The sequence below is a fragment of the Neophocaena asiaeorientalis genome, unplaced genomic scaffold, assembly GCF_003031525.2.
Source record: "Neophocaena asiaeorientalis asiaeorientalis breed wild unplaced genomic scaffold, Neophocaena_asiaeorientalis_V1.1 scaffold119, whole genome shotgun sequence".
Lineage (NCBI taxonomy): Eukaryota > Metazoa > Chordata > Mammalia > Artiodactyla > Phocoenidae > Neophocaena > Neophocaena asiaeorientalis.
The window spans coordinates 670296-685246 of NW_020175821.1; the positions used below are offsets into that span (position 1 = coordinate 670296).

General features: G+C 45.9%; 1 protein-coding gene across 9 annotated transcripts in view; it reads left to right on the forward strand.

Annotated features, from left to right (window-relative positions):
* The window catches only part of PPIP5K1 (diphosphoinositol pentakisphosphate kinase 1), a 46332-nt gene that overhangs the window by 14886 nt on the left and 16495 nt on the right, over positions 1-14951 (forward strand). For 2 of the 9 annotated variants that reach the window (XM_024732452.1, XM_024732455.1), the window contains 8 exons: positions 253-380; positions 592-706; positions 876-983; positions 1596-1712; positions 1869-2033; positions 4635-4725; positions 7615-7740; positions 13675-13812. In XM_024732452.1, the coding sequence (XP_024588220.1) occupies positions 253-380; positions 592-706; positions 876-983; positions 1596-1712; positions 1869-2033; positions 4635-4725; positions 7615-7740; positions 13675-13812 (988 nt within the window). Of the gene's footprint in view, positions 1-252; positions 381-591; positions 707-875; positions 984-1595; positions 1713-1868; positions 2034-3848; positions 3999-4634; positions 4726-7614; positions 7741-8457; positions 8521-13674; positions 13813-14951 lie in introns of all 9 variants that reach the window. The other 7 variants (XM_024732446.1, XM_024732447.1, XM_024732448.1 and 4 more) reach the window with 7 other exon arrangements.

A 14951-nucleotide genomic window follows, 5' to 3' on the forward strand; every position in this document is an offset into this window, starting at 1 on the left:
AAGGAGGGGCGGTGTGGGAACCAGGGGAAGGAAACTTAGAAAAGGAATTAGTTGTTACAATTAGAGCTACAATCCTGGCTCTGAGGAAACCCAAGAGGCTAACTGAGGAAAAACCTGGAGAGGGGGAATGTGGTGATGTTGGAAGAAGCCCTAGACCTGAGGTGAAGACAAGCATGATCTTGGACCTGGGAGTATAAGGCAAGAGGAAAACAAGATTCATTGAGGTGCTTATTCCTGGCCTGTGGCCCCTAGGAGTACGGGATCAGTCGGGAGGAGAAACTGGAAATTGCTGTGGGCTTCTGTCTTCCACTGTTGCGGAAGATACTACTTGACCTGCAGAGAACCCACGAGGATGAGTCTGTCAACAAGCTGCACCCCCTGTGAGGGAGGGCTGGGTGGGGTGCTGGATGGAGGGAGGGGCATGTCAGGGAGCTCTTGGGGGAACCCAGGCTGGGACAGCTTGGGGAACCAAGAACGGGAGGGGTCCTGGGGTGGAAAAGAGAGAGAAGTCTTTGAGGCGGGAGGAGGGAGTTTGTGGAGGGCTGAGAAGAGGACTGGCTGACAGTGTGAGTGACTTAGCTGCTGTCTCAGGTACTCCCGAGGAGTGCTCTCCCCAGGCCGCCATGTTCGAACACGTCTCTACTTTACCAGTGAAAGCCACGTCCACTCCCTACTCAGTGTCTTCCGTTATGGGGGACTTCTTGATGTAAGGATCCTTTTTCCTTCAGCCTATGAACATCTTTTCCCAGTGTTCTTTTACTCTCCTCCTCATGCTTCTTTTTTACTGCAAGCCTCCTCTGTTCTCCTCGTCTCCCCGCCCATTCCCTGACTCCCTCGTCCTTGGGCATTAGCTTACCTCTTCTTGTGTTCGGTAGGAGACCAAGGATGCACAATGGCAGCGAGCTTTGGCTTATCTTAGTGCCATCTCAGAGCTCAACTACATGACCCAGATTGTCATCATGCTTTATGAAGACAACACACGGGTGAGGAGCTAACAGGGCGGGGTGAGGAGAGGCCCCCTTCTTTCTTCTCAATCCCCTTTTAGGGAAAAGCTTTTTTATGCTTAGATTCTGTAGAATCCAGTTAGGTGTGGTGCCTAGGTGCAGCATGATAGAGAACATCCAGGAGGTTCCTCCTGGAACAGAAAACATGTTTTGGGTTGGTGTTGAGCCAGAGAGATACCAGAGAACATAGCTCTGGCATTAGGGAGGGTATGGAATTTGAACAATGTTACAATGAGTCTTTTTCTCTCAAACATTGTTACACATACACCTTCTTCATCTGGCTCCACAAAGATATCTTTAAATGTGCTGCTGTATGCACTGTAGCAAAGCTGAATTCCTGTGGGAGATAGATAGGGAGGGGGACAGTTGTAGAACTGGAAGTTGGCAAGTCCTGTGGAGGTTGAGAGTATGAGCATCCCGTAACACTAGACTGTAGTTAAAGGGAGCTATTACTGTAGAGGGGTGTAAGACGCTGAAACCTCAGCCCTGGGAGGATGTGTCCTCTTGAGTTCCTCTCTGTTGTCCCTGCCTGGTCTTCCACCACCATGTCCAGCTTCTCCAACTGCCCTTTCATCTGGTGATGCCCTAAAGGATCCCTTATCAGAGGAGCGGTTCCATGTGGAGCTGCACTTCAGCCCTGGAGTGAAAGGTGTCGAGGAAGAAGGCAGTGCCCCAACTGGCTGTGGATTCCGTCCAGCCTCTTCTGAGGTGGGTCAGAGTGCTGGGATTTGGGACTGGAGGATTTAGGAACCAAGTGATGGGAAACTCGGAAACAGTACAGGGAGGTTGAAAGGGTTGGGGAGAATTGGATTAGGAGGCTGGAGACCATTAACATCTCTCCTGTCTATGCCTGTTGTTGGGTAGAATGAGGAGATGAAAACAGACCAAGGCAGCATGGAGGACCTGTGCCCGGGGAAGGCATCAGATGAGCCAGACGGAGCATTGCAGACCTCACCCCAGCCCTCTGAGGGCCCTGGCCTCCCAAAGAGATCACCCCTCATTCGTAACCGCAAAGCCGGCTCCATGGAGGTAATGGGAGGGGCTTGGGAGAAAGAAGTGGTGGAAGTGCTCATAGGACAATATCCATGAATCTCTGAATCCCCTCAGTGGAATTCTTAGGACCTTAAACAGAGTCTTCCTGCCCCTGATGGATATGTTTCACTTAACCTCTCTTTCACAGCTGGTCTCCCAGGAAAGCTCCTTTAAGCTGGTTGCTACTTCTGAGGTTAAAGAGATGCCAGTGAGGGGTGCCTGAGAGATAAGGACTTTTAGAGACGAGATTGAGGAGGAGGCCTCTGGATGAATTTGAGAAGGCAGTTCTTTAAAAGGAAATATAGTAGAAAAGCGTGTACTCTGGGCTAAAATCCCAGTCTGATAATCAGACGCTGTGTGATCTTGGACAGGTACCTTCTCCAAGCCTAAATTTTTTTCATCTGTAAAATATAAGTAATACTCACCATATAGATGCTTAGTAAACAGTAACAATGATAACAATACAGTTGATATTGAAGGCCAGGCCCCCTCCATCTCTTTATTGTCTTGGGTAAATATTAAAGCTCAGATTGTAGTAAATATCACTTTGCTAAAAATGGCACTTTAATTTAACCCCTTTAGGGTTATCTATACTCTCATCCCAGAAAGGGAATCAAGTCTCGAGGTCTATCTATCTCCCCTTTGTTCTGATGAGGTTTATCAGTCTGGGCCTGGTTCTATTTCTCTAGCCTAGAGGAAAGGACCGTTGTAAATCTCACATTGTGTCCTGGAGTAAAAACCAAAGTTTTGGTCTTTTCCTGGAGAGATCCTTTCCCTCTTTGGCCCAATGACACTCTTTTTGACCCCATGACTTATCCCTGTCTCAGGGACCATGACTTTCTATTTTGGGTCCTGCTTTGACAGATGAATCTGTTCACTTGGCTTGGTGCCTGCTCTCTGTCTTAAAGGAATTGGTCTTTCCATTTGGAAATATCTCAGAAGAATCTATAACTAGCTTACATAGGTTCAGACAAAGGTTTATGGTTCAGATTTTGGAGAATGCTGAGAAGACAAACTACAGTCTCTCTTCTAGGCTCATCCTTTTCTGCCTGATTATTTTAAGATGGACTTGAGGTCATGAATACTCAGAGTTGCCTTAGGTGGGGTATGCGTCATATTTTCTTTGAGGTGTAAGTTAACTTAGTATCCATAGTACATTAGCACACTGCAGACTCATGTGAATAGATCAGATGGACAGAATGACATATGATCTTCCACTAATAAACTGCTCCTCCACATCCAGTGTCTTCCCCATTCACATCGTCTGCCAGTCTCTGGCACTGTTATGTTGGATCCCCTTTTTTCTTCTGATTTAAAGCAGTCAAGAGACAGGCAAAGCAGAGCTCTCAGTGTATCATCTCTCAGACTTGATGAAATTGACTTCTTTCAGGCCTATAGGAAGCTTTCTGTTGTAATCAGATTCCTTCCTCTCAGTTACTAGTGCTGCTTATACCATGGCTACCCAGGATGATGGTTGCCCACGATATGCTCCTCAGCTTTGCAAGAAAATCTTCTCTCTGCTCTTTGGTCATACAACCTTTTAGTATTAATACTTCCTCTCCGTGTTCTATAAGTACAGGCATTGGTAGTCTTATTCTTATCAACTACGACCCTTCTTTCCATCCCTTCTTCTCCTGTCATCTTATATTTTTGGACTGGTTTAGAATACAAAATCTGTGACCTTCAGAGCAGCTGTGCCCTAGGCAATCATCCTCTCCAGCCTTACAACTGCCTCTGCCCAATGGGCCCAGGGCTTTGGGGAGCCTGGGGTGTAAGGAGCCGTGACCGGCTTTCCACCCGGTCTGATTGCAGGTCATGAACATGCAGTGCACGGGGAACCTGGACCTGATCCCCTTGCGGGGACGGCGCCGCCGGAGGTCAGGGGACCTCCCCCGGCCTTCCCCAGCCATCGGCCTACAGCCCCGGGCTGTGTCCACCACTCACCTGGCATCCTGCACACAGGTGTCCCTCCATACTTCATCTTCCCTTATTGCTTCTATCTTTGCCTTTTGGGACTTAGGGACTCAGAACACTGTTGAGGGGTGTGTGTGTGTGTGTGTGTGTGTGTGTGTGTGTGTGTGTGTGGTGTGGGTTATGTGATTGAGCCCTTGTGGGCTTTTCAGAAATCCATTTCATGTCTCCAGGAGTGGAGGGGAGGGCTTTCGGTTCAGATAAGAAACTGAGTATGGCTGCCGTAGCCACAGCTGTCCCATGGAAAGAAGAGAGCGTAGCCAGACTTCTTATTGTGGCTGAGCTATTGTGATTTGCTTTCTGAGTTCTATGGAGGGATATAAAAGATTAAGGTACCCTGCCCTGCTAAGCACTGAGAATGGTTGAATAATGATTTCTCAGATTTGGGATTAGAGGGCTGTAGGCACAGGCATCTTGGAAATAGAAGTGCTTTCTAGTATAGAAGGATTCCCTGGACAGTTTCCTCTGTAAAGTATACTCTTAGACTTTGCATTCCTCTTCCTCATAAAAATCCTTAAACTTCCTGACATTGCTTGGTTTTGTAGGGGCAAGAATTCAGGACCTGGGTTTTAGACTTCTCAGTTGAGGTGGCAAAACGGTAATTAACATAGAGTCCTTTTTCTCCAGGTGCTTTCTGAGACTTCGTCCTCGAGGCCTGGTGGCTACCGACTCTTTTCATCTTCACGGCCACCAACGGAGATGAAGCAGAGCGGCCTAGGTATGGTTTTCCAGCATCTCTCATCTGTTGTTGGGAAGGGGTGTCTGTCTGTTCTTTAGAGTTTTATTGTGGGGAACCTTAGTCATGGGAGTTGGGGTCATCTAGTCAGTGGAATTGTTGGGTGGGGCTAGGGAGGATGAATTGGGAGAAGCCACATGTAGGTGTGAACTTTGATCCCAGATGATTGTTTGCATTCCAGGAAGGTGTCTGTCTTTTGGTTTACTACACAACGCCCATTTCTCTGGCTGAAGGGCATTTTTCTGGCTTCCCCTCTTATTCCTTATCTGTCCCTTCAGTCTAGCCCAGACATTTAGGGTCCATGGAGACTCTGACTCTTCAGAGTTATCAGAGACAAAGCTATAAATAGAGGCACTTGTGAGACGCTCCCTTCCCTCAATAACGGTCATATTCCTCATTTGGAGAACTTGTGCCATGTCTTCCTTTGAGACCTGTGTTTATTACATCCTTGCTCTGGCCCCTCCTACCTCCGTGCCCTCCCCTTCATCCTCTTTTAATCCTGTAATTCTTCTTCCTTCCTTCCTGAAAATTGAGGGACAAATCTGAGACTGGTGTAGTGGCAGAGGCTTCTCTCAGGACTTTGAGGGAATGTCTCTTGATTTTTTTGATTCCTGGAGAGGGGTGGAGAACATCATTCAACCTTTCCTAAGAACACAGACTGCAGGAAGGACCAAGCCTCAGAGGGTATTGTATTCTTTGGGAGTGGGGAGGGGTCCTTGGGAGGGACTATCTTTGAACACAGCACCTGTGAGCTATTAACCAGAACTGGCAGGTAGAGACAGTGGTGTGGGGTCTAGACTGGGTCCCCTGGCTCTTTCTATCTTGTCCTATTATTCTCTCCATTTAGCTCCTTTCATTTTACTGTTGAAAGAGAAAGGTCTCCTTGGCACCAAATTTCTTGGCCCCAAAACGGTCAGCATTTGGACCAGAAATGGGAAGAAAGGTTTTTGGTAATTTTCCAGGCTAATTTTATGGGATTAGATTGCCTTCTAGATCCCTAAAATGAGGTAGATGGTTTGGTGCATGAAAAATAAATGACAAATGTCTGGATCTGTGAATATAGACTTCTTTTCCCAGAAACCCCAGAAGAGAATAGGTTTCAGGTAGGTGGGAAAGAGGATAGGTGTGTCTGGCCCAGTTAAAGGGGAGTGCTGTCAAGAACAAGGCAGAGGCATGAGTCTGGTTGACAGATGGTGGTGGTAAGGTAAAGACTACCCCCTGAGATGATCCAAGACTGGACACGGCAGGATTGGTGGGACTATGCCAGAAAATTATTTCGTGGAGGAAGTAAATGTAGAACAAAGCTTGGGGGTGGGCTGGGATATAGCCAGCTAGTTCCAGCTTCTCTGAAAAAAGCAGACATATTTAGCAACCCTTATTTCTCTCTGGAACTCTATTCTTGAGCTTGTTTGAACATGAAAGGTAGGAGAGATTGCTGCACAGAGGAGTGGTCCTTAATTCCAGGGTGGAAATTATCAGCCATCTGAACTTCTTGATTTATGTGGTGACCCTGAAATGCTGGGACCCCTGAAACCATATCCCCTCTTTGTGGGCTCAAAGGAAACTGACGTCTCCACTCTGTCTATTTCCCCTATGAATGTTAAGTTCCCAAGTCAAACCCAGGGTCTTGGCTAAGATGGATTTGGAAGTAGAGGAGAAAATCCCACAAACTGGAGTGTTAATCTTGTTTCCTCCTGCCCATTCTCTCCTGTGGGCTATAGTAGGAGACGGGACCATGGGAGTCCCAACCCTACTGTCGATCAGATACTTGGGACAGTGACTAGCTTGATTTATTTGCTTCAGGGATTTTTCAAGTTTTATTTACTCCACTTACTGACAAGAGTTCTCTTTGCTTTCTTTGAACTTGTGTGTGTGGGCATCTGGCTTTGAGCACAGGACTTACAAGACAATAAACTTCTGAGAGTAGAAAAAACATCTTTTTCGCTGTTTTCTGCTCACGAGGTTCTCCTGAGTAGGGTGTTCAGCGGTTAGTAGGCATGTTCTGCGTATAATCACCTGACCCTTCACATGCCTTTCAATTTGTGTCCATTTTCACTTCAGAAACAATGCTCTGTTTTCTTCTTGATGAAAAAAATTACTATTTCTTTTCTAACAACACAGTTGATCCTGAGTCAGGACACCTGGATTCTAGTCCAGCTTAGCTCCTAACAAACTGTATGACCTTGAACAAATGAGATCCCTTTTGAATGTCAGTTTCTTCATCTCTAAAATAAGAAGGCTGAACTGGATGATCTTTGAATCCATTCCAGCTTCAAAAACTCAGTGAGTCTCATACTTTCTTGGGAAAGGTAAAAAGGCCTAAGGGAAAATAGAAGGGAGGGAACGTTGGATGAAAAACTTAGGAGGAATTGGAACTTATGAGAACTTTGAATTTGAGTTGAGTACTCTAAACTTAGTCTCTAGTTTCAGTCAAAGTTTCTTTCCTTTTAAACAAATAAGGGACTCGATTTCTGGGTTCTTCAAACCCTAGAATTAAATTGAATTAAATTAAACTGAATTAAATCTAGGGAGATCTAGAGGAATCTACCTATTCTTTGAGCATTCCTGAGAGCCACCTAGTGAGCATAGTTTATCCCTTTCAGTAGCTTTGAGTCCCCTAATATGACTAACCCTGTATTTGTAGTGGCCTCTTGTATCTGCCAAGTAGACTTTCAGGAGCATCCTCACTTTGCTTGCCCGGTGTGGCTGTGGACAGTAGTGAAAGCTGTTTGTGGTTATGTGAAGTGGCCACGTGGTGGTGGCTCTGAATGGTTATGTGTGTGTGTCCTGATGTTGTCATGTGAAATCGTGCGTACTTCTGTGTGGTAATTGCAGCTTTGCGTGGCTACTAATGCACTCCCGGCCTTGCAGGCTCACAGTGCACGGGGCTGTTCAGCACCACAGTGCTGGGCGGCTCCTCCAGCGCCCCGAATCTTCAGGACTACGCCCGCAGCCAAGGCAAAAAGCTACCACCTGCCAGTCTGAAGCACCGAGATGGTATGTGGGTGGGTTTTGGGGGGCAACTCTTTTCTTCATTTGTCCGCCAGCAAGGACACAGCTCAATAACAATTCACGCTTAAGATGGCGCTTGACACTAGCCTTATGACAAGTTTTCTGCATCAGTTATAGAGGGGAGAAGCAACCAAGACCCCATCCACCCCTCCATTTGCATTCCCTCTCGCCATACAAATACTACTTATTTATGCTTATCCCTTCATAATCAGCCACATACAGCCCTGCTACATCAATTTACTCCACCTTTGTATTCTTTCCTGGATTCTGGCCTGTAGTGGTAGGGACCAAGGAGGATGATCCACGGTCAGGAAGAATGCAGTGGAGCCTCAATTAAAATCTAGGAAATCAGGGATGGGGAAGTTGTTCAGCCAAGGCAGGAAAAATGATATGGAAAGAGATTGGGGGAAGTGATGAAAGTTTCTACAAAGATTTTATTTCTTTGTAAATGACCAGAAAGAGGATGTGGTGGTGAGATTAGGGTTGTTTGTGGGACCGTATTATGGTAGAGATGACACATGGATTCCTGAGAGGAGATTATCCAAAGGAAAAGATTGAAATGTGGTAGTAAGGAATCTAAGGGGCGGGGGTGGGAGCAGGTCGTATACTAACTGTAAAGAACAGAGTATATTGTGAGCAAATTCCAGAGCAGAGGGTGGGGACAGCAGTGGGTATAATCCCCGTGATGTCTTTTCTCCCCAGAGCTCTTGTTTGTCCCGGCCGTAAAACGATTTTCTGTGTCGTTTGCAAAGCATCCGACTAACGGTACGTTTGCTTCTGACTCAACGTCATTCCTCCTCACCATGTCACCTCCAGACACTTAACCTCTGAGTTCTGACACTGACTTTCCCTCTCCCTCCACTGTGTTGACACCCTGCTGTCTCTGAACCACTCACTAATTGTCGCTCTTGTGACAGACCTTAGCCTTGGCTGCAGCCTGGCTGCCCGATTCCTGGGGCAACTCAAGGTCTTATTTCCATGGTCACCATCATCACCATTGTGTCACTTTTTTCAGCATCATCACCGAAACATGAATTAAACCTCTTCCTTTCCCATCACATGACTGCCAGGCTTTGTACAAACATGATAATGGTTCCCCTTCTTAGAAGGAGCGTAGTATTACCTATATCATCCCCATTTCTTCTCTCTATTTGTTTCCCCAACTCCTCAGCTTATGTAATTTTGATCTTCCTGTTTTTTCACCAGCTCTTTTGTTGGAGTGGATGACTAGTTTGCTCCCCTTTTGGAGCAGTGCTGCAGTTCCCAGTTCCCAAGCCTACCCGTAAAGGCATTAGTCTTGAGTATATTGTTTTCCATCTCCATATTCCTATCTCCTACCATTGTGTGTATTTTGTGTGGCTCTTGTGCTCCTGACATCTGCTTTACGTCACTACTAACCTAGGGTCTGAGCCTAGAAAACAGGAGTCCAGATTGATTTGGGATACAAGAAAGAACAAAAGGAGTAGGAGGTGTTAGGTAAAGGAAAAAGAATTGTGCCTTGAGGGTTTCCATGTGGTTTCCATGCAGCCCCAGCCTACTTATGGCACTGCAGTCTCCGAGAAGGGGAAGTGAAGAGTTGAGATGTCTACTGGAGATTCCGGGGGAGCTTAGGAATAAATAATATTTCAAGAATACTGAAGAACAGGGTCTGCCCACACTAAGGTGGGAGAGTTTAGAGATTTGCGTAAACCCAAAACTGAAGGGCTGTGGTCTCTTTGTAGGGTATGGCAGAGGAACCCAGGACTTACTCCTTGCTTTATCCTTTATATCCTTAGTTTCTCTCTGCATTGTATCTTGTCTTCAAGGTAAATCCAGTTTTGTTAGATACGATTTTCTTCTGTTCAAGAGCTAAGACTCTGAGGGAGGTAAAATTAGCTTGGCTTCCTGGCTGAAAAAACTCTAGGTGCTGATCACCTGCTCCTTAGACAGTGGCAGCTGCTAGATTTTAGCCCAGTAAGGCCATATATCTCCACTAGGCACTGGTGAAATCTCCCTATGTTGACTAGCTTATACTTGCTCAGTTTATACCCCTACCCTCCACCTGCACTCCTGTTTGTGCCTGTGACAGGAGCTTCCCATTCAGAGTGGCGTGACTGTGCCTGCACAGTTAGCTTCAAGCTCTTCTGGCCTTCGTGCCACAGCCATCTCCAGAGTAGACCCTCAGGCACCAACCCCAACACTACAGCCTGGGATTTGGACTTAGGAGACTTGTTACTTAGGGAACAGAAGATGGTACTAGGAACTTGGGCCCCTGACATCAGAGCTAAATCACAACTCTCCTAACTCTTAGGCTCTGTGAGAAAAGATCCAAATTCCTAAAACAGATCCTCAAACCTATATATCTCTAGTTCCCTGAAGGCTTGGTTAGCAGCCTCGCCAGTAAAGAAGAATTAATTCTACCAAAAGGGGGAGAGGAAGAAAGACCTGGACAATTATAGTGCAAGAGAGTAAATTCAAGATCTCCTCCAGCACCCTGCACACAACCTCAGGGCTCTGCTGGCCTTTGTTCTTCTTGTACTTGAGCTTGGAGGCTAAAGTGCCTGAGAAGCAGGAATCTAGGAGAAAAAGATTTGGAGCTATTATGTCTCTTGCTGAAGATTATCTAGATTTAATTTGGCCCTCAGGACAATATGAGGGCTCTACCACATGGCCAAACGTTACTGGACTGACCCAGCAATTACAGAGTGGATGCTCTGTCTGCAGTTGCTTGCAGCAGATTAGTCACAACAATGTGCCAGCCTACTGTCCATCACCACCATCTCTTTGCCATGATGTGTGGCTTTGAAATAGCAGCTGGAAGAACTGGACCTGGCTTTGGAAAGGAGGCAAGGCAGTGCTACTTCCTTGCTTTGATGGGAGAACACCCCTCAGCCCATCCCTCCCTCTATTCCTGATAAGCTTCTGTTACATCCTGTGACTACATCAAGTATATAAGTATGGCCCATTAGTAAACTGCATGCTGAACTTACCAAGGTGAACTAATATAGTGGGAAAGAGACTGTGTCTCTCCCTCATCCAGAATGTCAGAGTGTACCCACCAGATCTGCCAAGCTCATTCTCTTCTAGGGACCCACACAACTGTATGACCATTGGTACAGAAATCTCTCTTGACATCCAGACTAAGGTCTCTGGAAACCATAGTCTCATGGGATCACCCTGTGGAGCCCATTCTGGTCTGGGAGTTCTGAGCAGTCATCCTCAGCTACCTAGATCCTACTTTCTCTGTACCATATTCCTGTTATCAGTTAAGACCCCGTACCTCTTCCAAGATCTTTTTCCTACTGTTCCTCTTAAACCCCCTTCCACATGCCTTTCACTGCCTTCAGCCGTTTGCAGCTGAATCGCATATATCCACAAAGTTTGCCAACCAGCTAAGCTAGTAAGTAGTTTCGGATTAAAGCTTTTCCACTCGTCTAGCTGAACAAAGTGCAGTTAAACTCACCAGCAGTGGGAAGAAAATATAAAATTATCTCTTTTGGCTTCTATAATTGATACAGTGTCCCTTAAGACTTACGCAAACGTTTTTTTAAAAGTCTATGTATTTGAACAAGAATGAAGGATAATTAATCAATATTGGCATTTTCACATATTGATTCCGTTTTTTACATGCTGTTTTAAAGGACACCTGGTTTCCTGCTAATCTACGTCAGTTACCTAACACAGGCCTTGTCTGTGGCTATCTTAGAGTCTGGTCCAGGGAGCCCAGCCTGAGTCCTCAGGAGCTTTTTTAGCTTCAAATTTTATCTTGATAACGTATACCACTCTTGACCCTCTTCTCTGAGTGACTTCAAATCTTTTCATCTCTATCCCAACCTCATAAATACATTCGTTTGAGAAACAAGCCCTAACTAGGGTTTGCCCAAGAATGATTGGGGACACTGGAGTTCCTAGCTACAGAACTGCCAGCTCACCCCATCCAGAACGATGTGACTGCTGTCTGCAAGCACTAACTGAATTGTGCACAACGAGAAAGGAGAGGGCCTGCTGTATGATGAGGTCTCACGTGCCCCTTCTTCTAGACTCACTTCTTTTAGACTTCTTTTAGCATGATGCCAATACTCTTCTCCCCTGCAAGACATGTCCTGTGGCTCTGACCATCTCTGCTTCTCTCTTACCTCACCTTGGAGCTGAGTGGCCCCACCTCCCAGGAATGCTTATATCATCCAGTACCCCCCTTATTGTCTCTCCCTCTTCTCTTTCTTTATCTTTGTGCTTCCTGCCGTGGTTCCCCCAACCCCTCCAAGAGCTGCTGGATGACCAGCACCCTGTGGTCCGGTTGCTGCGCAGTTTTTCCTCTGACTGCACAGGGGGCTGGCCAGTCTCCTTGGATGCCACGCTGGCGCATCACCTGCACCAGTGCTCCTACCACCTGCGCCTCTTCCGGAACTGGCTGCACTCAGGCCAGGATGATCCTGAGTGCCTCTACGGTACCCCCTGCCACCAAGCTGGCTGCTGCCACTACCCTGGCTGGGACTGACTGCTTTGCTTCTTGCACTTTTGGCAGGAGAGCCCACCTATTCCTTTCTCTTATTTACTCTAAGGTTATGTGACTTGCATTTAGTTGCTTGGATGGGATTGGGGCCAGACTGCCTGGTAGCTGTAGCGTTGGCTGCTCCTCCCCTTCCTGTTCTCCTTCCTCACTGCCTCCTAATGTTACCTATTCCCAGTGCTGTTTGGTACAGGAGTAGTCTCTTGCCCTGGAATCTATTCTTATCTCTATGACCCTCTACTACCACCATCTTCAAATCCAAATGTTTTTCTAGCAGTTCTGAGAAGCTGGAGACTTACCTCTCCTGCCCTCCTGCCACTAGAGTACAGGGGGAAATTGAGGCACAGAGGTCTCAATTGAATCCTTGAAGAAAACAAGGGCCGAAGGTTAGAAGATGGTCAGGTATAATCCTTTTGAGTTATATAGGTTTTAATCATTGTCAGACAGGAAGCTGTGTCTTGAATAGATATTGCTGTCCTGCCTACCTTTAATCCATTTAAGGAGATATAAAGGAAGCATAGGAAATATTGGGGACTAAAAAAGTGGTTGAGATGTATGCTTCCTGATCCTCTAATGGGGGCATTTTTTTTTTTTCATCAACAGGCCCTGGGATTAGAGTTACACATTTAGGTTTACCCTTCACCCTACAATGTAGATCTACATTGGAATTGTTGGGTTCAGAGCAGAGAATCGGTATTTATTCTTTTTTCTAGGGGGTTTGCCTCATTTTCCTGAAGGAATAGAGAAAAACTAGCAAGTCTGGGGTCTTCAGTGAGAGCAGAGGAAAGAAGCTTTGAAGTGATGAAAATAACCAAGAAAGAACTTCCATCCCCCAACCTGTTCATACATGCGGTTTTCCTGAGCTGAGCTTCATGTGTATTGCATGCCCTCCTGCTTCCAGTATTCTAGCCTTTCTACCCATATCCTAAATCTGCATGAACCCCTCCTCAGATCCCAAGCCCTCCTCCGTAATCTGGTTCTCTTGTACATGATCCCTGAAATCTGCTGTTTTTTCCCAGCTCCATGACCTCCCTACCTCTCATTTAGACCTGCAGTTTCACCCCTTACCTCTGGACCTTTGTTTTATTTCCCCCAGAAAGTACAAGAGGAGTGTAGGTGCTTACCTCATTGGGATTCTGTTGATTTTTCCATGGAATATTGCAGGCTTTCCATAGGTAGGATAAGAGGTGATTTGATTCACCCAGAGGCCTTAGCAGGAAGACTTTTTAGAAAATCTGGAGGTGACAGAAATAGACTCCTGTAGGGGCTCTAAAGAGTTCCCTCTCCTGAGAATCTTGGATACCCCACACTCCAAAAGCCAAAAGCCACAGACACTCCTGATGGTTCTCAGGGACCCTCCATGCTTCCTTGGCCAGTTGGGGTATATCCAGCAGGAATAACATTGACTTTGCCCATCTCTTTTCTAACAGGATTTGAAGGGTGCTCCATGGTGCCTACCATTTACCCCCTGGAAACACTGCATAATGCCCTTTCGCTGCGTCAAGTGAGTGAATTCTTGAGTAGAGTCTGCCAGCGCCACACTGATGCCCAAGCACAGGCATCTGCAGGTATGGAGAATACTCTTATCTTGTACCACTATCTCTGCCCCCACTCCCATGCTTCCTAGAACATGAGTAATAAATTAAAAAGATAGGCACTCTGAAAAAGTAGACTTGAAAAAATGTTTAATTGCATAGGTTAACTCAAAAGCATAGAACTATCACTCCTTCCAAAGTTAACTTATAAATTTAATGTGATCTCAGTAAAAATAGTACTGTTTTTCTAAAGTCAGACAAATTGATTTTGAAGTTGTCATTAAAAAAAAACACAAAAAAAACCAAGCAAGAATAGCCAAGGAAATCTTGAAAAGAAGAGCAATGAAGTCATGCTGGCCCTACCAGATTTTAAAACATTTTATAAAACTTCTATAATAAAAACAGTATAGTATTGGTACATGAATAAACAGAGACCAAGCAAACAAAGTAGAAAATCCAGAAATAGTTGAAGTTAGCATTTCAAAATACTAGGGGAAAGACAACCTTTAAGAAATGGAGTTGGAAAGTTAGTAGAAGGAAAGAAATCATAAAGATCTGAGCAGAAATAAATGAATTAGAAACAAAGAAAACAATAGCAAAGATCAATAAAACTAAAAGCTGGTTCAAAGCCTGTGCTCCACAGCCTGTGAGCCACAACTACTGAGCCTGCGTGCCACAACTACTGAGCCCACATGCTACAGCTACTGAGCCCACATGCTGCAACTACTGAAGCCCACACGCTTAGAGCCCTGTGCTCCACAATAAGAGAAGCCACCGCGATGAGAAAAGCCTGCACACCGCAACGAAGAGTAGCCCCTGCTCACTGCAACTAGAGAAAACCTGGGCACAGCAAGGAAGACCCAATGCAGCCAAAAATAAATAAATTTATTTTTTAAAATATATATATATTAAAAGGAACCAAACAGAAAATCTGGGGCTGAAAAGCATAATAACAGAAATGAAAAATTTACTGGAGGACTTCTTAGAAGGTTTGAGCAGGCAGAATTAAAAATCAGCAAACTTAAAGATAGGCCAAGGCGGGCGCCGCCGTCAGTCATGGCCTGACGCTGGCATGCTGCGCGTGTCCCGCCCCTTGCCGCCACTAGTAGCTCGCCGGCCGGCGGCCTTGCTCGGCCCTCGGCCTCACTCGGCCCTCAGCTCAGTGGCGGCGT